This window comes from Nerophis ophidion, linkage group LG06, assembly GCF_033978795.1.
Source record: "Nerophis ophidion isolate RoL-2023_Sa linkage group LG06, RoL_Noph_v1.0, whole genome shotgun sequence".
NCBI lineage: Eukaryota > Metazoa > Chordata > Actinopteri > Syngnathiformes > Syngnathidae > Nerophis > Nerophis ophidion.
Window position 1 is genome coordinate 38,626,020 of NC_084616.1, and position 26,012 is coordinate 38,652,031.

The 26,012-nt window shown below is 40.2% G+C and overlaps 1 protein-coding gene across 1 annotated transcript in view; it reads right to left on the reverse strand.

The window, feature by feature from the left end:
* The window catches only part of LOC133554668 (sodium/potassium-transporting ATPase subunit beta-233-like), a 22,335-nt gene extending 5,168 nt beyond the window's left edge, over nucleotides 1-17,167 (reverse strand). The window contains exons 1-4 of the mRNA XM_061903679.1: nucleotides 16,962-17,167; nucleotides 9,689-9,817; nucleotides 9,172-9,327; nucleotides 8,428-8,609 (exon numbers count right to left, since the gene is read on the reverse strand). Coding sequence (XP_061759663.1) covers nucleotides 8,428-8,609; nucleotides 9,172-9,327; nucleotides 9,689-9,817; nucleotides 16,962-17,052 — 558 coding nt within the window. The 5' untranslated portion in view covers nucleotides 17,053-17,167. The remainder of the gene's footprint in view (nucleotides 1-8,427; nucleotides 8,610-9,171; nucleotides 9,328-9,688; nucleotides 9,818-16,961) is intronic.
* Between the last annotated feature and the right edge of the window lie 8,845 nt (nucleotides 17,168-26,012).

Genomic DNA, 26,012 nt, shown 5'->3' on the forward strand with positions numbered 1-26,012 from the left:
ATCGTTCTATCTGTGTGATTTTAACTGTTTTGCAGCTTTATTTACAACTTATCGAACATATTTAATAGTTCAATTTAACTTGCAAATCACCCGATCTCTGTCTCACCACTTCGCCCTCATCTAGCTAGCTGCTAAGCTAACGAGGCTAGCGGAGAAAGGCAGCGCCGGTCTGAAGGAAGCTTCTCCCCCGCCACCGTGACCACCACTTCCCGAAGACAGCTGGCACTCCACTCGGCGACGGAAAGTTTCTGTGAGTATGGCTTCCTGCGCTTCGTGCACTTTACTCATGGATAGGTTGGCTTTGCTAGAGAGCCGTGTCCGCCAGTTAGAGCAGTGTAATTTCGTAACTTTAGATGTTGCGGACACATCTGCTAGCGTTAGCTGTAGCGAGCTAACTAGCCCAGCTTGTAGCAGCCCTAATCGGCCTACAAGCTACGGTGTACCGGTTGAGACGCATAATAGATTTAGCCCTTTAGCTAGTCCTACACCCCAGTCTACCGGGCACCACACTTTAGTTATAGGGGACTCCATCACCCGAAACATAAAGCTTAGCAAACCAGCCACAATTAAGTGTATTCCCGGGGGCAGAGCACCTGACATTGAAGCTAATCTTAGGGAGCTAACTCGCAACAGGTCTAGTAAGCACGTACGGCAGGCTAACCGCACCACTAGTTATGCGAATATAGTAATACACGTTGGCTCCAATGACGTTAGGATGAGACAATCAGAGATTACAAAGAGAAACATAGCCAGGGCTTGTAATCTCGCCAGAAAGATGTCCAGGCATCGAGTAATTGTCTCTGGCCCCCTGCCTGGGAGAGGCAATGATGAGAGATATAGCAGATTAGTCTCTCTTAACAGGTGGCTGGATAGCTTCTGCAGACAACAGGGATTTACGTTTATTGATAATTGGCCCTCTTTCTGGGGCAAACCTGGCTTGCTGAGGAGAGACGGCCTTCACCCTAACCAGGAAGGCGCTATCCTCTTGTCTCGGAACATAGACTTCGCATTGAGCCACATTTGACTAACTGCACTAGAGCAAGCCCGGTCACAGGCAATTACAGAGCCTGCTAGCCTGGGTATGGAGTCAGTTAAGTTAGAGCTAGCCAGCGCCAGGCTGGATGATCCCTGTACACATAGCAATTTTCGTAGAATAATACACAACTCACAAAATGTTTTTTCTACTGTGTCTATGACTTCGTCAGAGTTAGACATGCGTTCTACTGAGGTGGCAAATTATGATGCGTTCAGTTTATCGCAGCGCCAAGTAGACAATCTGAAAATTCCCGTCATATCAATTCCTAGATATGGACGTAATTATTTTAAGTACACTGCGCATAATAAACGCAACATTATTAATATTGCTACTACGGATAATTTTATCAACAACTCCTTAAAACAGCCCACTACCTATAATATGGGCTTTCTAAACATCAGATCTTTGTCTCCCAAAACGTTATTAGTCAATGAGGTCATTAGAGACAACAACCTTAACGTCATCGGTCTTAGCGAAACCTGGCTTAAACCAGACGACTTTTTTGCGATAAATGAGGCATCCCCTCCTAACTATACGAATGCGCATATTGCCCGTCACCTCAAAAGGGGAGGGGGTGTCGCACTAATATACAACGAAAACTTTAACTTTAGTCCTAACTTAAATAATAAATATAAATCGTTTGAGGTGCTTTCTATGAAGTCTGCCACACCTCTGCCTCTGTGCCTGGCCGTTATCTACCGCCCCCCAGGGCCCTATTCGGACTTTATTAGTGAATTCTCAGAGTTTGTTGCTGATCTAGTGACGCACGCCGATAATATAATTATAATGGGGGACTTTAATATCCATATGAATACCCCATTGGACCCACCGTGCGTGGCGCTCCAGACTATAATTGATAGCTGTGGTCTTACACAAATAATAAATGAACCGACGCATCGCAGCGGTAATACGATAGACCTAGTGCTTGTCAGAGGTATCACCGTCTCCAAAGTTATGATACTCCCGTATACTAAAGTAATGTCCGATCATTACCTTATAAAATTCGAAGTTCAGACTCATGTTCGGCAAGCTAATAATAATAATAACTGCTATAGCAGCCGCAACATTAATGCTGCCACAACGACGACTCTTGCGGACCTACTGCCCTCGGTAATGGCACCGTTCCCAAAGTATGTGGGCTCTATTGATAACCTCACTAACAACTTTAACAACGCCCTGCGTGAAACCATTGATTGTATAGCACCGCTGAAGTTAAAAAAGGCTCCAAAAAGGCGTACGCCATGGTTTACTGAAGAAACTAGAGCTCAGAAATTATTATGTAGAAAGCTGGAACGCAAATGGCGCACGACTAAACTTGAGGTGCACCATCAAGCATGGAGTGATAGTTTAATAACTTATAAACGCATGCTTACCTTAGCTAAAACTAATTATTACTCAAATCTCATCCGCATTAATAAAAACGATCCAAAATTTTTGTTTAGTACAGTAGCATCGCTAACCCAACAAGGGACTCCTTCCAGTAGCTCCACCCATTCGGCAGATGACTTTATGAAGTTCTTTAATAAGAAAATTGAACTTATTAGAAAGGAGATTAAAGACAATGCGTCCCAGCTACAATGGGGTTATAGTAACACAGATACGATTGTATATACGGCGGATACTGCAAATATCCAAAATAGTTTCTCTCGTTTTGATGAAATAACATTAGAAGGATTGTTACAACGTGTAAATGGAATAAAACAAACAACATGTTTACTTGACCCACTTCCTGGGAAACTTATCAAGGAGCTTTTTGTATTATTAGGTCCATCAGTGCTAAATATTATAAACTTATCACTTTCCTCGGGCACTGTTCCCGTTGCATTCAAAAAAGCGGTTATTCATCCTCTCCTTAAAAGACCTAACCTCGATCCAGACCTCATGGTAAACTACCGACCGGTGTCTCACCTTCCCTTTATTTCGAAAATCCTCGAAAAAATTGTTGCAGAGCAGCTAAATGAGCACTTAGCGTTTAACAATCTATGTGAAACCTTTCAATCCGGTTTCAGGGCAAATCACTCGACTGAGACAGCCCTCGCAAAACTGACTAATGATCTATTGCTAACGATGGACTCTGATGCGTCATCTATGTTGCTGCTCCTCGATCTTAGCGCTGCTTTCGATACCGTCGATCATAATATTTTATTAGAGCATATCAAAATACGAATTGGTATTTCAGACTCAGCCCTGTCATGGTTTAACTCTTATCTTACTGATAGGATGCAGTGCGTCTCCTATAACAGTGTGACCTCGGACTATGTTAAGGTAACGTGTGGAGTTCCCCAGGGTTCGGTCCTTGGCCCTGTACTCTTCAGCATCTACATGCTGCCGCTAGGTGACGTCATACGCAAATACGGTATTAGCTTTCACTGTTATGCTGATGACACCCAACTTTACATGCCCCTAAAGCTGACCAACACGCCGGACTGTAGTCAGTTGGAAGCGTGTCTTAATGAAATTAAACAATGGATGTCCGCTAACTTTTTGCAACTTAATGCCAAAAAAACGGAAATGCTGATTATCGGTCCTGCTAGACACCGACCTCTATTTAATAATACAACTTTAACATTTGACAACCAAATAATAAAACAAGGTGACTCTGTAAAAAATCTGGGTATTATCTTCGACCCAACTCTCTCCTTTGAGTCACACATTAAAAACGTTACTAAAACGGCCTTCTTTCATCTCCGTAATATCGCTAAAATTCGCTCCATTTTGTCCACTAAAGACGCCGAGATCATTATCCATGCGTTTGTTACGTCTCGTCTCGATTACTGTAACGTATTATTTTCGGGTCTCCCAATGTCTAGCATTAAAAGATTACAGTTGGTACAAAATGCGGCTGCTAGACTTTTGACAAGAACAAGAAAGTTTGATCATATTACGCCTGTACTGGCTCACCTGCACTGGCTTCCTGTGCACTTAAGATGTGACTTTAAGGTTTTACTACTTACGTATAAAATACTACACGGTCTAGCTCCAGCCTATCTTGCCGATTGTATTGTACCGTATGTCCCGGCAAGAAATCTGCGTTCAAAAGACTCCGGCTTATTAGTGATTCCTAGAGCTCAAAAAAAGTCTGCGGGCTATAGAGCGTTTTCCGTTCGGGCTCCAGTACTCTGGAATGCCCTCCCGGTAACAGTTCGAGATGCTACCTCAGTAGAAGCATTTAAGTCTCATCTTAAAACTCATCTGTATACTCTAGCCTTTAAATAGACCTCCTTTTTAGACCAGTTGATCTGCCGCTTCTTTTCTTTTCTTTCTCCTATGTCCCCCCCTCCCTTGTGGAGGGGGTCCGGTCCGATGACCATGGATGAAGTACTGACTGTCCAGAGTCGAGACCCAGGGTGGACCGCTCGTCGGGACCCAGGATGGACCGCTCGCCTGTATCGGTTGGGGACATCTCTACGCTGCTGATCCGCTTGAGATGGTTTCCTGTGGACGGGACTCTCACTGCTGTCTTGGAGCCACTATGGATTGAACTTTCACAGTATCATGTTAGACCCGCTCGACATCCATTGCTTTCGGTCCCCTAGAGGGGGGGGGTTGCCCACATCTGAGGTCCTCTCCAAGGTTTCTCATAGTCAGCATTGTCGCTGGCGTCCCACTGAATGTGAATTCTCCCTGCCCACTGGGTGTGAGTTTTCCTTGCCCTTTTGTGGGTTCTTCCGAGGATGTTGTAGTCGTAATGATTTGTGCAGTCCTTTGAGACATTTGTGATTTGGGGCTATATAAATAAACATTGATTGATTGATTGATATTTTAGGGATGAATAGTCTCTCCTACTGCAATTGTACTATTTTTCAGCTATAGTTACATTAATCATTAGTAATGTAGCAGCCTAGTTTTGAATGGCAGGGTGCCTGCTATCACATGTTGATAAAAATATAACATTTACATAATAAAAGTCAACTACAGGCTTCCCAAATGCTGTAATAAATTAAGCATGATGAGTTGACTTGAAACTGTCTAATGTTGCACTTTTTATATGTAGAAGAAAGGTTTTGTCATTTTATTTAATCAAAGCTACAATTTGAGGCAGTTTAATGTGGATTAACGTGGTCAGAATTATTATAGTGTTCCCAATGTTAAAAGGATAAAGCCATTGTTCGCAAATTTGGTAAATAAATAACCAAAAAATGTATATTTGGTTGTTTTCTTACTGTACCGAAAATGAACCGAACCATGACCTCTAAACCGAAGTACGTACAGAACCGACATTTTTGTGTACCGTTACACCCCTAATACATACATATATATATATACATATATATACACATATACATACATACACAAATACATATACATACATACACAAATATATATATATATATATATATATATATATATATATATATATATATATATATATATATATATACACACACACATTATAAATATATCTAGCAACTTGTCCAGGGTGTACCCCGCCTTCCGCTCGATTATAACAGAGATAGGCACTAGCGCCCCCCGCGACCCCAAAGGGAATAAGCGGTAGAAAATAGTCGGTTTTATATATATATACACAGTATATATATATATATATACACAGTATATATATATATATATATATATATATATATATATATATATATATATACACACACACACAAATCCCGTTTCCATATGAGTTGAGGAAATTGTGTTGGATGTAAATATAAACGGAATACAATGATTTGCAAATCCTTTTCAACCCATATTCAAATGAATGCACTAAAAAGACAATATATTTGATGTTGAAACTCAAACTTTTTTTTTTACAAATAATAATCAACTTAGAATTTCATGGCTGCAACACATGCCAAAGTAGTTGGGAAAGGGCATGTTCACCACTGTGTTACATCCCCTCTTCTTTTAACAACACTCAATAAACGTTTGGGAACTGAGGAAACTAATTGTTGAAGCTTTGAAAGTGGAATTCTTTACCATTCTTGCTTGATGTACAGCTTAAGTTGTTCAACAGTCCGGGGTCTTGTTGTCGTATTGTTTACACTTCATAATGCGCCACACATTTTCGATGGGAGACATGTCTGGACTGCAGGCGGTCCAGGAAAGTACCCGCACTCTAACTACGAAGCCACGCTGTTTTAACACGTGGCTTGGCATTGTTTTGCTGAAATAAGCAGGGGCGTCCATGATAACCTTGCTTGGATGACAACATATGTTGCTCCAAAATCTGTATGGACCATTCAGCATTAATGGTGCCTTCACATATGTGTAAGTTACCCATGCCTTGGGCACTAATACACCCCCATACCATCACAGATGCTGGCTTTTGAACTTTGCGCCTAGAACAATCCGGATGGTTATTTTCCTCTTTGTTCTGGAGGACACCACGTCCACAGTTTCCAAATATAATTTGAAATGTGGACTCATCAGATCACAGAACACTTTTCATTGCATCAGTCCATCTTAGATGAGCTCAGGCCCAGCGAAGCCGGCGGCGTTCCTGTGTGTTGTTGATAAATGGCTTTCGCTTTGCATAGTAGAGTTTTAACTTGCACTTAGATGTTGCAACCAACTGTAGTTACTGACAGTGGTTTTATGAAGTGTTCTTGAGCCCATGTGGTGATATCCTTTACAAAATGATGTCAGTTTTTGATAAAGTACCGCCTGAGGGATCAAAGGTCCGTAATACCATGGCTTACGTGTAGTGATATCTACAGATTCTCTGAACCTTTTGATGATTTTACGGACCGTAGATGGTAAAATCCCTAAATTCCTTGCAATAGCATGAGAAATGTTGTTCCAAAACTGTTCGAGAATTTGCTTACAAATTGGTGACCCTCACCCCATCCTTGTTTGTGAATTACTTAGCATTTCATGAAAGCTGCTTTTATACCCAATCATGGCACCCACCTGTTCCCAATTAGCTTGCACACCTGTGGAATGTTCCAAATAAGTGTTTGATGAGCATTCCTCAACTTTATCAGTATTTATTGCCACCTTTCCAAACTACTTTCAGTTTATGCATTCTAAAGTTAATGATTATTTGCACACAAAAAAAAACATTGTGTTTTTCTTGTTTTACTCGAAGAATTTAAAACTTTCCATAATCAAGAATTAGATTACAATATAGTAAAAAAAGCTGTATTAACATAATATTAAATCATTTATGATTCATGGATGCCAATCCTGGTCTGTGCTTTAAGAAAAATACAATTATTAGTAAGTACTAAATACAAAACTATGGATAAAAGTACACATATTAGCCATGTAGCAGGTCAAACACATATTTGTTAAAGATAAAACACAAGTTGTAACAATTTGTTACAAAATTCAGTCATTTTAATTGCACCAGTTGACGTTAGATGTGCGGTCTTAACTTCGCTAATATTTGGCATCAACCCTAGAAGCTGTGTGCGCGTATATATAACATGTGCATAACATGTTTCTACATGTTATGTATCTACATGTGCACAGCAGGGGAGCTGGTTAACTTATAAGATTTGTGTATGTGTGTTTAAAAGAATGGCAACGTGTCATCAGTGAGTGAGTGGAAGAGTACAGCGAGGGAGAGGTAGCGCTTGCACTGCATAGTACAATGATGATCACGTCCGGTTGTGTACTGCAAAACTAATAATAAAGCAACCAGAATGTCACAAATCGGGGGCCTCAAGTTCTGACCGGAAGGTCGAAGGGTTACCCCCAACGAAAACATCGACCCTGAAGTGAACGTCTGCCCTGTGCTCCTCTACTACAGTCTGCACCGGAGCCAAACGGCAGGACAGGTGTACAACTACATGTCACTCTTTATAACTCCTTTTGCAGATCTTAATTTTCATTATTCTAATATGTACCACAGTTTGAAGCAAAGGTGGTAATATTAATCGCCACGTTTGGTGAGGCGTGTTTTAAAGCAACACTTGAAGCGGTGCGCTTCCTTGTTTAAAGCGTCACCTTTACCATTAGTTTGGAAGCCTACATACCTCCATATTGCGCTTTCCACACCCTCTTTATTAATCAGTAGAATTGTCTGACATTTTTCCTCTCCGAGATATTATTGCTTGTATGCACTTTGTGTGTGCATTTTGACACACTCATGCGCCTCCTCTGTAGTTTTTGCCACAGATGAAAGAACGGTACCGGTACTTTTCAGAAGCAGCATAGTACCGATGTCAATCACTTAGCATCGCGGTACTTTATTTGTATTGGTATAACGTACAACCCAAGTGTGTGTGTATGTTTGTATGAATATATACATACATACATAGAACGGAAATCAGTCTGCTAGTTTATTTAACTGCGATTATCAATCAAAGTTTTTTGATCATTTTAATTCAAAACAGCTAACCGTCTGGAGTTCTACGGCAGTTATCAGTAATAGCATTTATCATTGCATCCTTAGTCAGTGCATGCATCGTCTCAAAAACAAAAACATGATCGCTCACCCTTGGATAGAAGTTAACGATCCGATTGAGCTTCACAATCAGGCAAGGTTTGCCCTCCTTGAAGCCAAAGTATTCGTCCTTGCCGGAGCATTCTCCGAGGAGGTCCTTTGAGAAGCGACACGCCCTTCTTACGCCTGTGTCACTCTCCAAGTCGCCTCGATTCTTAAACGCTGCCGGCTCATCTAAAGATGTGACAAGCATAGTCAACAATGTCCTAGCCCAGGGCACACTAGAGCATATAGATTAGGGGTCTCAAACTCTCAGTCCACGGGCCAATTGCAGCCCCCGAGACAATATTTTGTGGCCCCATACCTTAATATGAAAGTTTAGTGTTAGTGCGGCCCACAAGTTTTAAATGAATGGCACTGCACAGTGTTGTGTGTGAACCTAAACGAACCTACCAATCACAGTGGGGCATGTGGCTCTTGAGGGCAGGACATCGACCGGGCTTGATGCAAGCAGAGAAACATTTCTCAATGATTAAAAGTTACAGTTACAAAAGTCCAGCGTCCATTGCACTTGGCATTTGTATTTTACGTAACAGGGAAATTGTTTCTGAAAGGTTTAACTCTAGACAATAAATGTCCACTACAGAGAATGCTGGTTCTCAAAATAATAATAATGGTGAAAGAAGAAGTCCTGCCCCCAGGGTCTTAGCTTTCTGGAAATGTGTCCCCTAGAACAATTTAGATGAATAGCCCTTTACTAGCCTAGCATTTGTCTTATGTGCATGTGTGTACATACCGCCACAGTCTTCAAACTTCATCTGGTCGCTCTGCTTTTCGTCGTCATACTTAGCCAGGAAGTTTTTCAGGGCCGTGGTGTAAGAGAGGTAGGTTTCCAACTTCCCAGGGTTAAAGGTAACTTCGGATTTGTCAGATCGTGGAGTGTGTGAGAGACCTACACACACAAGAAAATACACATTTATTAGCAAAAGCTATTGTTATTCTTGTCATGAAAAACTTGCAACTCTATGTACCTTCTTCTGACTTGTGATGATTTAAGTGCTAAATCATCTCCTTGGTGACAGGGTGGCACACTAACTTTCTTCAGCCTACTTCATCTGTCATGCCACTATCTTTCTAAACACTCACATTAACTATTTACACACTCGCACATAACATGACCTTGTTATCAATGACCTAACTGCACACCCATTACTCTATGGGAAAAACATCGGATTTTGCTCTACTGTGATTCAGAGAAAACATGCAAAAGCTAGGGGTCCTGAACATATGGAATGCGGTTGCTCAGCACTTACCTGGAGGTGCGACCCGGTCTTGCCACGTGGGCTTGTAGTTGCTCAGTGTGAGTAACATGGCCTGGATAGTGCCAATGAAGATACCAGCCAAGCAGCCGTAGAAGACGATGTAGAAGAGGGTGATCTTGACTGCAGGAAGAGACGGGGCAGCGAGGTTAGACTTTTTGCAATTTCTTTCAAATTCCACAGCAGCCCATTTTGGCAGAAAAGTAGTTTGTTCAGAATTCATTTTATTCTCTGCTGCTTCATTAAATCCATTACTGCAGGATGCAAGAAGTAATTAAAACTGTACATCGTTGGGACCAATGCTGCAGAGATGTGCGATCAGGGGTTGTCATGATGAAAAATAAATGAATAATAAAAACATTAAATCCATATTAACATTTGTCCATTAAACTGTTCTAAATGAATTTGCTGTATGATTACAATATATATTTTTTTACATTTCGTTAAAGAGGTCACATGTTTTTTTTTCTAGATTTAAAACAATTTCTTGTGGTCTACAGCAGTGGTCCCCAACCTTTTTATATCCGCGGACCGGTCAACGCTTAATAATTTGTCCCGCGGCCCCGGTGGGAGGGGGGGAATCTTTTTTTTATTTATTATTTATTTATTTTTTTTCTCTGTCATGAAAAAGGGACGTTTTTGTAATGAAAAAGGGAGGTTTTTGTGGTTGGTGCACTAATTGTAAGTGTATATTGTGTTTTTTATGTTAATTAAATTAAAAAAATAAAATTAAAATTATTATTATTATTATTTTTTTTTTTATAAAAATGAATTAAAAATTATTCTGCGGCCCGGTGGTTGGGGACCACTGGTCTACAGAATATGTAATGGTTTTTTTGGGGGGGTAAAAATATTGCATAGATTGTTATACTCAACCGTTTTCAAGCCGCTTTCTGATCGTCTCATAAGGATGCACCGTTTTGTGGGCGGTCTTATTTACATGCCTCCACTTTGACTTTTCTCTTGTCATCCATGTTGTAGTTTCTAGCACTTCCATAGCAAGTCTATTGACAGATATGTCCAAATTACTTAAAAAGCAATAGCGGAGGAAGCACTTGCTAGTCTGACCAACAGCAAATGGATAGAGAAAAAGAAGCTAAAACGTCAGACTACAATAGCGGACTCACGGAAGGCACTTCCGAAAATGTTTACCATATTCAGTAGAGAGATTTCCGCTGACGTCATAGCTGGGAAAACCATCACAAAACCGTCACAAATTGAACAAATTCCAAACGGCTCGTTTGGCAAAAGATCCTAAATACACAAAAACAGGTACTAATGGGTATGAAAAGGTTTTGCCAAATAGGTCCTATTTAAATAAAAATACTTAAATTTGCACATTTCCTGATCAACTGCACGGCAGAAACCTGATTTGAGGTTACATGGGTCTGCCGCTTTCCTGTCTGCTTAGTCCACAAGCAAACTTAGCTGTTTAAGTGCACTGTGCTTAGTTTTGAGTGCACATGAGGAATATTTCTCAGATTTACTGCGCAAGCAAGCTAGCGTGCATGAGTACTTAGCTAAGGCTGAAGCTTAAGGTGTGGTTGACTGGCTGTTTGGTTTGTGAGCATGTTGCCAAGATAATGTGTGCATACATATTTTAACACTATTCCTTTCTACCAGGGTTTTATGGTATACTAGTACTAGTACAGTATTGTGGTACTAATGAATCAAAAACTGTACTATACTCTGTTTGAAAAGTACCAGTTCCCATTTTATTTATTTAAAAAAGGGACATGACGGTGCGAGCAGGGAAGCGTGTTGGGCAGCGCACAATCACGAAGTACTTACAAGCAGATACAGTGCGTGGACAGAAAAGGGAGAATGGACGCATTTTGGCCTAAAAACTGATAAGGGTGAAGCTATAACACTAAAACGCCCTCAGGAAGGCGTGCTTTAAGACATGGCTTGTTAGCTAACAGCAAACATCCATCCGCAGTCGACAGTGTTTTAGCTACTTCAAAATCACTAATCCTTGCCTCCATGGCGACGAATACGGTCAGTTTCTTACAAGTATCATCACTGCAAGACGAGGAATAGCTAAACATGCTTCACTACACACCACAGGAGGATACAACAGCTCACCGGCGTCACCGCTAACGAAAGTTAGCGCGCCTGGTTGTAAACAAATGCCATGGGTGGATCTACAACTGACATCCACTGTAATGATACCAAGTACAATAGCGTGTATAGTCAATACTACTATGATTACATCCATCTTTTATCGGCAAAAAATCTTTTTTCCTTTTTTAAAATTCATACTATGTTTATAAACTCAGTAAATATGTCCCTGGACACATTAAACTTGCATATGACCATTGTATGATCCTATAACTACTTGGTGTCCCATCGATACATAAATTTGTGGTATCCAAAACTAACGTAAAGTATCCAAACAACAGAAGAATAAGTGATTTTTACATTTTAACAGAAGTGTAGATAGAACAGGTTAAAATGGAAAATAAGCAGATATTAACAGTAAATGAACAAGTGGATTAATAATACATTTTTACAGCTGGTCCTTTATAATTTTGACAAAATAATAGAATGAGAAATGACACAATATGTTACTGCATACATCAGCAGACAAATTAGGACCCATTGTTTGTTTACTTACTACTAAAAGACAAGTTGTCTAGTATATTCACTATTTTATTTAGGGCCAAAATTGTTATTCGACTGCAATAACAACTGTATGTTTGATGTACCATAAGATTTGTTGTTAAAATAAAGCCAATAATGCCATTTTTTTGTGGTCGGTCCCCTTTATTTACAAAAGTATAGAAAAACATTTTGGTACCGCAACCAAAATATTGATATCTGCCCAACCGTACTTTCTACACTGTAGAATCAACAGCCTGTGTAATGTAAGTGTAATGTAAAGTGTAATGTAAAGTGTAAGTGCATTTAATGTAAGTGGGACATAATTATTGCGAATCAGACCACAAATACAGAAAAAGCATATCAAGAGTCGGACGTAGGGCTGCGCGATATACTAGTATTAAGTATATGTGGAGAGGCGGAGCCAACGAGCCAATAGTGGGCTTGGACAAATGATGGTGGCGAGAGGGTGAAGCGTGCGGCGAGGAGGGGCGTGCCTGGAGCGAGACTGCAGTCATCAGCGTCAGGTGCATACACCACACACCTGTGCTCAATCGCTTCATCTTCTGCTGCAGCACAAAAAGGGTGAAGGAGGAGCAATCGGAGGAGAAGTAGGAGAGGAACGATCCAACCCGAACGACCACGAGAGCGACGAAAGAGAACCTGAGCGAGATGAGTCCCCGCAACAGACGCAACCACCGGCCACCGAAAGGTGCGCAGCCGCAACCAGCAGGAACAGCCGACACGCTAGCAATTGGCACGACAGACAGGCAAGAAAACCTCATGTGTATTGAAATAATAAACATGGGTCAAACCTGAAATGATGAGTCATGTGTCCATCGTCACTGCAACCCACACATGGATGGCAGGAAGTCCGTCACAGTATAATACCGGTATACGTTAGAAAGTTGTATATATTTGAAACATACCACCATACTGGTATTTTTGGATGTGGCTTTGTTACAGCTGCTCTGCTCTGCACCTGACGGGCAAAGGAAAGGGCATCCTCTTTGGCTACCTTCCCAAACTAAAAATACCGCGGTATCAGTTTTGGTCAATATCATCCCGCTCTAGGCGTACGTGAGCTTGCAGATGCATACAACTACTTTCTATTATCAGATATGACACTAACATTTGGGCTTCACAGTGGCAGAGGGGTTAGTGCGTCTGCCTCACAATACAAAGGTCCTGCAGTCCTGGGTTCAATCCCGGGCTCGGGATCTTTCTGTGTGGAGTTTGCATGTTCTCCCCGTAAATGCGTGGGTTCCCTCCGGGTACTCCGGCTTCCTCCCACCTCCAAAGACATGCGCCTGGGGATAGGTTGATTGGCAACACTAAATTGGTCCTACTGTGTGAATGTGAGTGTGAATGTTGTCCGTCTATCTGTGTTGGCACTGCGATGAGGTGGCGACTTGTCCACGGTGTACCCCGCCTTCCGCCCGATTGTAGCCGAGATAGGCGCCAGCGCCCCCTGCAACCCCAAAAGGGAATAAGCGGTAGACAATGGATGGATGGATGGAAACCAAAATTTTTTTAAATGTAACAAGTCAGATGCAAATACATTTTAATGCTCTACTGAATGCTGGTTGTCAATATGGAGGATTGTTTTCCAAACTTGATACTCAAGACAAAACAGAAGGTGATCATATTTTTACAACAAATTAGGTTTTCCTCGAAAGAAATATACACCTGTACAGTAAAAAAGGTTGTGACACCAAAATGTATTTCATTTCAATTTAAGTACATAAACGGGACTAAAAAGTATTTGATAAAATTTTTATAAAAGTGAATAATTCCCTTTTTGTTGTTAACCTATTGAACCCTTTTTCTTGTTACCCTATTGAACAACCTGTATTTAATTGTATTGATTAGAGCAGTGTTTCTCAAATATAGAACAGGGACGCGTTTTGGGCTGACAGCGCCTCCTAGAGGGCAGTCAAAAAAATATCCGTTTCTCACCTGTGTCAATGTTTTATATATTTCTTTTTTTATTTAGCCTTTTTTTAAACCAGGTAAAATTACCTGAGTTCCGCTGCAGTCCGTATGGGCCTCAGCAGTACTCAGCTGTACTACACTTTTCCACCACTTTTGGCCTAAATGACAATATTAAACAGACAAAAGAAGTCTGGAGCTAAATTCATAGAGAGGTTTCTTGACCGCAAAAATTATGACTAAAGTGTGGAAGATGTATTTTCATTTGCACTTTAGTTTTAATGACTGGTTAGTGAAGAAACATATTCATTATTAATTTAGCTTATCTTAGCACAACCTAATTGCATGTAAACTTATTTTTGTCAGTTATTTGAGTCCCTTCTTGTGCAGTATATTTGATTATTATTTACTATTGTAAACAGCCTGACCTACGCCTAAGGTTTGTGTGTTAAATAAGTAATCTTTGTGATTAACACATACTTTCATATCATTTGACAAGATTGTAAAGTGTAAGTAGGTTAGATATAATTATTGAATATGGTTAAAATCAAGAGTAAGATTACTAATTAAGTGTTAATATTTGAGTGGGGCCTGGGTCCCTCTGTAGTAGAAAAAGTTGGGCCCCGAGGTCGGAAAGGTTTAGAACCAGTGGATTAAGGGGTATGAATTTAAATGATAAAAACGCAACAACAAAATTACAGCCATAAATAAAAACTGACAAATTAAAAACATAGGGATTACATTTTTCTTGGTACCTCGTTTTAACCCAGTCCAGCTCTTTTATTAGTCACGGTACTCGACATATTAAAGAGTCATATTCATGCTCAATGACACACCTCACAGACCCCACATTTCAACTCAGTGCAGAAGTGCAGACTTCAAAATGCAATTGGGGTATCAGCGAAATAAAACCTGATTTCTGAGCAATAATGTCCGCCATGATTGCGTCGTTGCATATGTGGATCGCTTGTATGTGGTTTTGGTGCATACAAGCTTTTCACCATACAAAAAACCATTTTGTGTACATGTCTTAATGCACTACATTAAAACAAAAATATGTGAGCTTGTACCGGGAAAATAAAAGAGCAACTCAAGCAAGATAAACTATTTTTAAGGTGAATAATAAAACATAAAATATCAACTCTAACAAAAGCATACAATCCCATCCTGAACACCATTGGTTTAATGCTGGCCAGGCTGCACACTCCTTTGAGGATAACTATGACAGAGGTGCCTACTGTTCGTGTAATTCAACTGTGAAATCTGAGTATTAAAACAGGTATTGTAATGCAGACCAGGAGAAGGCTATGATTCTAATTGACCCCAAGCATGTGGACACTGTAGTGCAGTAGGTAAACATACTGGGGAAAATATATATGTATATATAATATATCAAGATGTAAAATGAATGAAATCTGGAGGTCACACTGCCCCTATAGAGAGCTACATACACCGTGCATGCAGTCATTAAAGCTGCAGGAAGCAATGTCAAAGAGGGCAAGGCAGCAGACTCCATTAATAAATCACACATTACTCTTTAGATTACTGATCAAGCTTTCACAATAAGACTAAAACAACCTCAGATATTCGTTTAAAAAATATGTATATATTACTATGCATTGACCATTCTTAGCATTACACCATTGTAGTGAAGTAGGATCTTATCATATTTACTTTCAAGTATCAGTTCAGTTTGTTGGATAACATTAGTACTCAAGTTTATCTATTGGTGCAAAGTGTACTGTAGCAATGGTCCCCAACCACCGTTCCAGGGACCTTGACCAGTACCGGTCGGTGACGCAGAGAAACATTAAATAATTTATATACGACTGTCTTAACTTTCGCCTGTCCCACTAAACACACCAATAATCTTGTTTATAGATGTACAATAAAACTCTGCATAGGAAGTTGCCATTTGTTATAACTTAATGAACATATAAAACATAAATGTGACAGATTGTGTCTGCATCTCATTGCAAAGAAACAAGCCCAGGGGTCTCACTAATTCAGCGTTAAAGTGAGTTGTATTTTTCATGCACTTATTTTTGCAGTATTTATCTGGCACAGGTGCAGCCGGTCCCTAGGAATAATGCCTACAATAAACCGGTCTGTGGTGCAAAAAAGGTTGCACTATAGGACATCCTCACATGTAAGGTTTGAGGAAAAATAGTATTTGTGTTTTCCCCTGGTCTGTGAACGTCTTAAAAATGGAACAGCGTTTTCATACGACCACAGAAGGTCAAAACATCAGCGACACACATATATGGATACATAAAGATATATCAAATGGACACAGATGTGTGCATACGGATCTATGCGGCGCATGGTTTGTGACATTGGAGAGAAACTGCAAGGACATGCGCACTAGCGCCACGCTAGAAACGCGAGAAGGTCGAAGGCGGTTTATCAGCTGTATTGTGGAGAATACACTGACATATGATAAGAGGAACCCGACACGGATCGATAGTCTCCCTTCCCTCTCTAATTCCATGCATGGCCACGCCACCTTGACTCACCTTGGACTGTGGTGCATTTTTAACCCGTACATAACCCAATACACCTGAAGTAACAGTAATATGGAGTTTTATTTGAACCAAAATGCCTGCATCGAGGCGACGTGCTGGCAACGTGGTACGTGAAAGCAGCACGGTCAAATCAAACAGGTGTCAAGCAGCACGAGGCGAACGGCGGGCGCGCGCTCACCGACCGGCGAGCACGCGCGTGGCATACTTACACCAACTGCCCCCGGTTCGACCAAGCAGCTCTCCTTTCTCCGAATCCCACAGAAACTTCTTCCAACCGCCATCGTCGCTCTTTGGAGGCATTTCGACTTGTTTTCCTGCTCAGTCGACACCTTTCGGTAGTTAATTCAACGGAGCCCTTCCGTGTTGTTGAGCAACTTGAGCAGTATCGCAGGTACCCACCGCGAATTGATGAAAAGCTTCCCAATATAAACTATTTCCTCGAAGCTCCGCCCCCCTAAAAATTCCAAGGTTTACCTAGCCGAGAAGGCGGAGCAGCGTGCGCCAATCAGCATGCGCGGAAGCGGTGCGTAAAAATTACGTCAAAATTTCAAGACAACCCAAGTTTTGGTTAAAGGGGAACTGCACTTTTTGGGGGGAATTTTGCATGTCATTCACTATCCTTACGTAAGACAAGAACACATGTTTTTTTTTTTCATGCATTCTAACTCGTAAATAAACTCTGGCAGATGTCAGGTAACAATGGCGCCTATAGGGCCCTCTAAAAAACACCTCAATCAAGGTATACAACTTCATGGAAGTGAAGATTATATACTTTATACCAGGGGTCACCAAGGCGGTGACCAGGTAGCCCATAAGGACCAGATGAGTTCCCCGCTGGCCTGTTCTAAAAATAGCTCAAATAGCAGCACTTACCAGTGAGCTGCCTCTATTTTTAAATTGTATTTATTTACTAGCAAGCTGGTCTCGCTTTGCTCGACATTTTTAATTCTAAGAGGGACAAACCTCAATTAGAATTTGAAAATCCAAGAAAATATTTTAAAAACTTGGTCTTCACTTGTTTAACTAAATTCATTTATATTTTTACTTTGCTTCTTATAACTTTCAGAAAGACATTTTTAGAGAAAAAATACAACCTTAAAAATTATTTTAAGATTTTTCAACACATATACTTTTTTACCTTTTACATTTTTTTATTTTGTTTCCTTACAATTTAAATCAATGTTCAAGAAAAAAAATACATTTTTAAAGAATAAAAAATACATTTTAATTCTTCATTTTAGCTTCTGTTTTTTCTACGAAGAATAATTGTGAAATATTTCTTCAAACTTATTATGATTAAAATTCAAAAAAATTATTCTGGCAGATCTAGAAAACCTGTAGAATCAAATTTAAATCTTATTTCAAAGTCTTCTGAATTTCTTTTAAAATTTTTGTTCTGGAAAATCTAGAAGAAATAATGATTTGTCTTTGTTAGAAATATAGCTTGGTCCAATTTGTTATATATTCTAACAAAGTGCAGATTGGATTTTAACCTATTTAAAACATGTCATCAAAATTCTAAAATTAATCTTAATCAGGAAAAATTACTAATGATGTTCCATAAATAATTTTTTTAATTTTTTCAAAAAGATTCGAATTCGCTAGTTTTTCTCTTTTTTTTCGGTTGAATTTAGAATTTTAAAGAGTCGAAATTGAAGATAAACTATGTTTCAAAATGTAATTTCCATTTTTTTTGTGTTTTCTCCTCTTTTAAACCGTTCAGTTAAGTTCAATTGTCATCATTTATTCTCTACAAAAAAACTTCCGTAAAAGGAAAAAAAATGTACGACGGAATGACAGACAGAAATACCAATTTTTTTTTAAATATATAGATTTATTTATTAAAGGTAAATTGAGCAAATTTCTGGCAATTTATTTAAGTGTATATCAAACAGGTAGCCATTCGTATTAATCAGTACCCAAGAAGTAGCTCTTGGTTTCAAAAAGGTTGGTGACCCCTGTTGTATACTGTATATAAAACCTCAAAGAGGACTGCATTTTTTTTTTTTTTGCCTATTGTTCGCAATCATTATGAAAAACATGACAACGAATGGATTTGTTTTATTCATCCATCCATCCATCCATCCATCCATCTCCATCCATCCATCCACCTGTCTTCTTCCGCTCATCTGAGGTCGGTTCGCAGGGGGAGCAGCCTAAGCATGGAAACCCAGACTTTCCTTTCCCCAGTCATTTCGTCCAGCTCTTCCTGGGGGTCCCGGGGCGTTCCCAGGCCAGCCGGGAGACATAGTCTTTCCAACGTGTCCTGGATCTTCACCGGTCGGATGTCCCCTAAACACCTACCTAGGGAGACGTTCAGATGGCATCCTCACCAGATGCCCGAACCACCTCATCTGGCTCCTCTCGATGTGGAGGAGCAGCGGCTTTACTTTGAGTTCCTCCCGGATGACAAAGCTTCTCACCCTGCGAAGGCGAAAACTCATTTCGGCCGCTTGTACATGTGATCTTGTCTTTTCGGTCATAACCCAAAGCTAATGACCATACTGTAGGTGAGGATGGGAATGTAGATCGACCGGAAAATTGAGAGATTTGAATTCCGGCTCAGCTCCTTCTTCACCACAACGGATAGATACAGCGTCCGCATTACGGAAGACACCGCACCAATCCGCCTGTCGATCTCACGATCCACTCTTCCCTCACTCTTGAACAAGACTCGTAGGTACTTGAACTCCTCCACTTGGGGCAGGGTCTCCTCCCCAACACGAAGATGACACTCCACCCTTTTTCGGCCGAGAACCATGGACTCAGATTTGGAGGTGCTGATTCTCATCCCAGTTGCTTCACACTTGGCTGCAAACTGATCCAGTGAGAGCTGAAGATCCTGACCAGATGAAGCCATCAAGACCACATCATTTGCAAAAAGCAGAGACCTAATAATGCAGCCACCAAACCAGATCCCCTCAATGCCCAGACTGTGCCTAGAATTTTTTTCCATAAAAGTTATGAACAGAATCGGTGAAAAAGGGCAGGCTTGGTGGAGTCCAACCCTCACTGGAAATGTGTCCAACTTACTGCCGGCAATGCAGACCAGGCTCTGAAACTGATCATACAGGGAGTGGACCGAAACAATTAGACAGTCCGATAGCCCATACTCTCTGAGCAGTCCCCACATTTTTTTTTAATGCTTTCTTAATATTAAATAAAGGTAAATAAAAGTCATCTTGCAGCATAGCCATTTAGAGGTCCTCTATTCTGCTCATAAAATTCAATAAATAACTATTCAAAAAGCACCCCAAAATACTAAATTTTTGTGACTTGAATATTAACTAAGTATTAGTGATATTGTTATTATAAGCGTTAAAGCAGACAGACTATTTACAGCGGTGACGTGATCACTATCTGTGCCTATATTTATATTACCGAGAGGTCTTCCCTGCTTCCCTGTTCCTTGGGAGTTTATTGTAGTTCATAAACCATGCCTCTCACCTGGGAAGTAGATATATAATCCGAGGATATAATCTGACCAGTAGGGACACTTTCACAGTCATTTAAATGAGAATATATGCACATCCTAGCAGTCGGCATCCTAATGACGAAGACCTTGTACAATAAGTGATGTTTTATTATGTTTGTTGGCTTTCATGAAGTCTGCAGTGAGTAATAATCAATGATGAAAAGAACCCTGTCATGATGCGTTTTTAAAATGACCGACATTAGTAAATATTAAATGTTATTATAAATCTGCCTGTTACTACATTACATATATACTTACTTCATGCATATTAGCTTTATGGAAGTGTTTGGATGTTTCTTTAAGGGCTTCATATGCAGAATAGAGCGGTTCCCATAGGCTCCATAGTAAGCGGACTTTTGATTTATTTAATACTTAGAATTTGGACAGAATTTCTAGGCGCAGTCAAGGCGTTGAGGGGTTCCGGTTTGGTAACCGCAGGATTAGGTCTCTGCTTTTTGCAGATGATGTGGTCCTGATGGCTTCATCTGATCGGGATCTTCAGCTCTCGCTGGATCGGTTCGCAGCCGAGTGTGAAGCGACCGGAATGAGAATCAGCACCTCCAAGTCCGAGTCCATGGTTCTCGCCCGGAAAAGGGTGGAATGCCATCTCCGGGTTGGGGAGGAGACCCTGCCCCAAGTGGAGGAGTTCAAATACCTAGGAGTCTTGTTCACGAGTGAGGGAAGAGTGGATCGTGAGATCGACAGGCGGATCGGTGCGGCGTCTTCAGTAATGCGGACGTTGTACCGATCCGTTGTGGTGAAGAAGGAGCTGAGCCGGAAGGCAAAGCTCTCAATTTACCGGTCGATCTACGTTCCCATCCTCACCTATGGTCATGAGCTTTGGGTCATGACCGAAAGGATAAGATCACAGGTACATGCGGCCGAAATGAGTTTCCTCCGCCAGGTGGCGGGGCTCTCCCTTAGAGATAGGTTGAGAAGCTCTGCCATCCGGGAGGGACTCAAAGTAAAGCCGCTGCTCCTTCACATCGAGAGGAGCCAGATGAGGTGGTTCGGGCATCTGGTCAGGATGCCACCCGAACGCCTCCCTAGGGAGGTGTTTAGGGCACGTCCAACCGGTAGGAGGCCACGGGGAAGACCCAGGACACGTTGGGAAGACTATGTCTCCCGGCTGGCCTGGGAACGCCTCGGGATCCCCCGGGAAGAGCTAGACGAAGTGGCTGGGGAGAGGGAAGTCTGGGTTTCCCTGCTTAGGCTGTTTCCCCCGCGACCCGACCTCGGATAAGCGGAAGATGATGGATGGATGGATGGATGGATGGATAATACTTAGAATGCTAAAAAACTCCAAAAATAATTGGCAAAATCCCCCCAAAATGCAGATCTCCTTCACTGGAAGTGTTTGGAGGTTTTTGTAAAATGTATAGTATCTTCAATCCAAAGGGGACGGGTTGAAATTGGTTATTGAGGTAATTTCTACTCGGAATAGGCTTTTGTTTAGGTTTAGTAGAAGCACCAGCTTGATAAGCTACATAAAAGTTGACAGAGGACAGCAGTCTTGCTGAGGTGCTTTTTTAAAAATCTATAATAATGCATTTTCTGATGCCTAAATACTACTAGATTCTGTGGTTCTCCAGTAGGAACAAGAAGTCAGAGAGAGAAAATGAGAGATAATTACTTCAACATTACCCCTATGTATGCCACAAGTTATTAACACAGGTTTATTAACGCCAAAGTTTCTTGTTGTTCCCATTGGGTTAAGTTTTCTCTTGCCCTGATGTGGAATCACATGGAAAAAGATAAGACCTTCTGGAGGAAAGTTCTGTGGTCAGATGAAACAAAAATTGAGCTGTTTGGCCACAATACCTAGCAATATCTTTGGATGAAAAAAGGTGAGGCCTTAAATCCCAGGAAAACCAATATTACTACCACCTACTGTCAAGTATGGTGGTGGTAGTATTATGCTCTGGGTCTGTTTTGCTGCCAATGGAACTGGTGCCTTACAGAGAGTAAATGGGACAATGGAAAAGGAGGATTACATCATCAGCCCGGAGGTTGGGTCTTGGGCGCAGTTGGGTGTTCCAACAGGACAATGACCCATGTCAAAAGTGGTAAAGGAGTGGCTAAATCAGACTATAATTAAAGTTTTGAAATGGCCTCCCCTGACTTAAACGTGTGGACAATGCTGAAGAAACAAGCCCATGTCAAAAAATTAACAAATTTAGCTGAACTGGACCAATTTTATCAAGAGGAGTGGTCAAAAATTCAACCAGAAGCTTGCCAGAAGCTTGTGGATGGCTACCAAAAGTGCCTAATTGCAGTGAAACTTGCCAAGGGACATGTAACCAAATATTAAAATTGCTCCATGTATACTTTTGACCCAGCTGATTTGGTCACATTTTCAGTTGACCCATAATAAATAAAAACAATTAAACAAATATATATATATATATATATATATATATATATATGTGTGTATGTATATATATATATATACAAATATACATATATATATATTTACACATATATTTATACATAGATGTATGTATAGACGCTGTAAGTATATTAAAATGTACTGTAGTAACAGTCACATACATAATGACATTTAGGGACGGCGTGGCGCAGTGGGAGAGTGGCCGTGCGCAACCCGAGGGTCACTGGTTCAATCCCCACCTAGTACCAACCTCGTCACGTCCGTTGTGTCCTGAGCAAGACACTTCACCCTTGCTCCTGATGGGTGCTGGTTGGCGCCTTGCATGGCAGCTCCCTCCATCAGTGTGTGAATGTCTGTGTGAATGGGTAAATGTGGAAGTAGTGTCAAAGCGCTTTGAGTACCTTGAAGGTAGAAAAGCGCTATACAAGTACAACCCATTTATTTATTTACATGTAATATGTATGTCTTTGGCTTATTTTTGTCAAGCATACTGTGGCGTATTCTTTTTAAAAACGCATCATAACCTTAGCTATATCCTTCAACAACATCTACTCCTATGAGAGACAACAAACATAATAAAACACACACTTACTGTACAATGTTTGCTCTCACTGGGATGGCGACTGATGGAATGTTTAATATATTCCTCTTTGGATGAAGAAATAATCCTGAGTCTCACAAAGTTTTAAATAAGAAGATGGATTTGTCTTTGTGTGTCTTTCTTACCATCTACAAGGCTAAATTGGCTGTCAAAGTTGACAAACTTCTCAGTTTATGGCCACAAACTTCTACTATCTAGGTGAGAGGCATGCTTTATAATTTGGAATTATTTTTCACCAGCTCACAGGTGATCCAGCAGCTAACCAGCTAATAATGTCAAACTAGTTACCTCTCTGTGATCAATGTCCCACTAAAAGTAGGTCCTTAACGTTAGTGCTTATAAGAAAAATATCTCTAATACTTGGTTAACATTCAGGTCACAAAATATAAAAAATTAATATTGTTGAAACTTTTTAGATGGTTTTTAGTGGATTTCGGTGCAATAGACGCAATGACGTCATGGCTCCCTTTAGCTCAATTGTTGTCTGATTTATTTACTTTTATTTCCGAGTTAGAATGCTTAAAAAGACTCTTATTGTGTCTCATTAGGATTCTGAATAATATGGAAAAATCATCCAAAAATGTAGTTAGGTAACCAATTCTATTGGATGTAGGATCACAAATGCCATAAGAAATCATCATGTAGTCACTACCACGGAGAGATGTATACAACTTTGTTTTAACATTACATTCTTGTGTGGTTAAAACACACTGATGTACGATCTGTGTGTGCCGGTTCACTCATGTGTGAAATGGCTCAGCAATGCTGAACTTTTTGTTTAAATGTAAACATGTATCCACAAGGAGGCCATGAGGGTTCTGACCCTTAAATATCACCTCAAGGACAAGAACACATGTTTTGTCTTTGCACACCACAAGCTCTGGGATAGATTTAAATAATGTCTGATTCTGAATAGACATGTATCATCATCTAGAAGCAGGTCAACAATGGGTACAAGGTAAATTTTTGAGGACATCACCTTGATTTTGGACTGGGCTGAATTGGCTAAACTCAGATGATAGAGCATTGAAACTATAAATACCTGTACATTGAAAATGCCATTTAAAATAAGGCCCTAGTTTTTACGCCAATGTTTTGTTGTCGTTTTCAGTCGCTATTTCAAAAGAGTTGCACATGCTAATGGGAACTTTATGAACAATCTCGGCACACAAGACTGCAGGAAACACCAGAAATTATGAAATACACAATCCAAGCAAGAAGGTGGTTATGTAATTTCGTCCCAAAATAAAACGCTCATAGGTAGAGACTAAGGTGTAAGTGTATGCCATAATCACTGTTTGGATTTTTATCTCGGCTATGTTTTGGTTCTTTTTTTGGTACAGTAGAGAAACAAAATGCAAAACAAAGCATTTATTGCTTTAATGATTTTTAAAATGTAACATTAGACATACTGCTTTCTGCCGGCAGTTTATTCTCCATTATTTAAATTGTAAAATCATTAAATATATATAGTTGGCGACTTGTCCAGAGTGTACACCGCCTTCCGCCCGATTGTAGCTGAGATAGGCACCAGCGCCAAAGGGAATAAGCGGTGGAAAATGGATGGATGGATTAAATATATATGAAGTAATATATAATAGTTTACAACAGGGGTGTCTAAACCTTTTCCACCTAGGGCTTCATACGAAAAAATGTAAATCTACTGGAGGCCACTACGGTACATTTTGTGCAAACAAAATACTAAAACATTTAGGTCATTATACGCTAAGCTATCTGAACAAAACATGGGTAGATTAATGTCATTAGTGTAATGATACAAACGAGTAAATTCATGTCTAATATTTTTTTATGATTACATCCTTTTGGGCTTATGCAGAAGGCCAATAATAAACAATGGCGCCAGTGCCCCACTTTGGACACCCCTAATTTACAACCTGTCATTTTAGGAAAATTTAACAATAAAGACGAGTGTGACATAACTGTTTCAACAATTTTAATGATTAATTAATTTTTACTAAAGTAACATTTATTATGTAGCATTAATTGTTGCATTAATTGTTGCAGTTGGAGCCCTGTTTCCCATTTCTACTGAACACTGGCGGCACATTGCTGTCTTAAAAGAACAGTGAATAAGACTCTTATCCACTTGTTTTTGTCTGAAAATGTAACAATGAAGACGAATGTGACATAACTGGTTGAACAATTTTAATGATTAACTTATTTTTAGTAAAGTAACATTTATTATGTAACATTAATTGTAGCATTAATTGTTGCGGTGGAGCCCAGTTTCCCATTTTTACTGAACAATGGTGGTACATTGCTGTCTTGTAAGAACAGTGAATAAGACTCTTATCTCCTTTTTTTTGTCTGAACAAGAGACTGTAACAATGTAAGAGGGTGTGACAAGTATACACGGAACGTGAGGCACACTTCCAGTCCCTCACCTAAAGTGTACCGTGTGGAAGATCAGTATGCCTCTGAACTGAACTAAGGCTTCCGTTCAGAAAAATCAGATTACATATATATGTATCGTTATCGTTACTTGGAGACACTTCTTTGTGTGGGTACTAGAGTGAATATAAAGGTTGACAGAATAGCCTTTGGACTGCCGTCCCTCAAGTTTTGATTGGCTCATCCAATACTGGTAAAAAGTAAGTAAGAAACAATTGATAATGTCATAAATCCAAACTCTGATGAGCACTTGCAAGCAGTACCCTGTAGATTATCATTAGAGTCTTCTCAAAGCACACATGCACAACTGGTTGAAAATTAGCCTATGCCCACACAAACACGGATATTTTTATAACACATATTTGAATGTGCGTTCTGGCCTT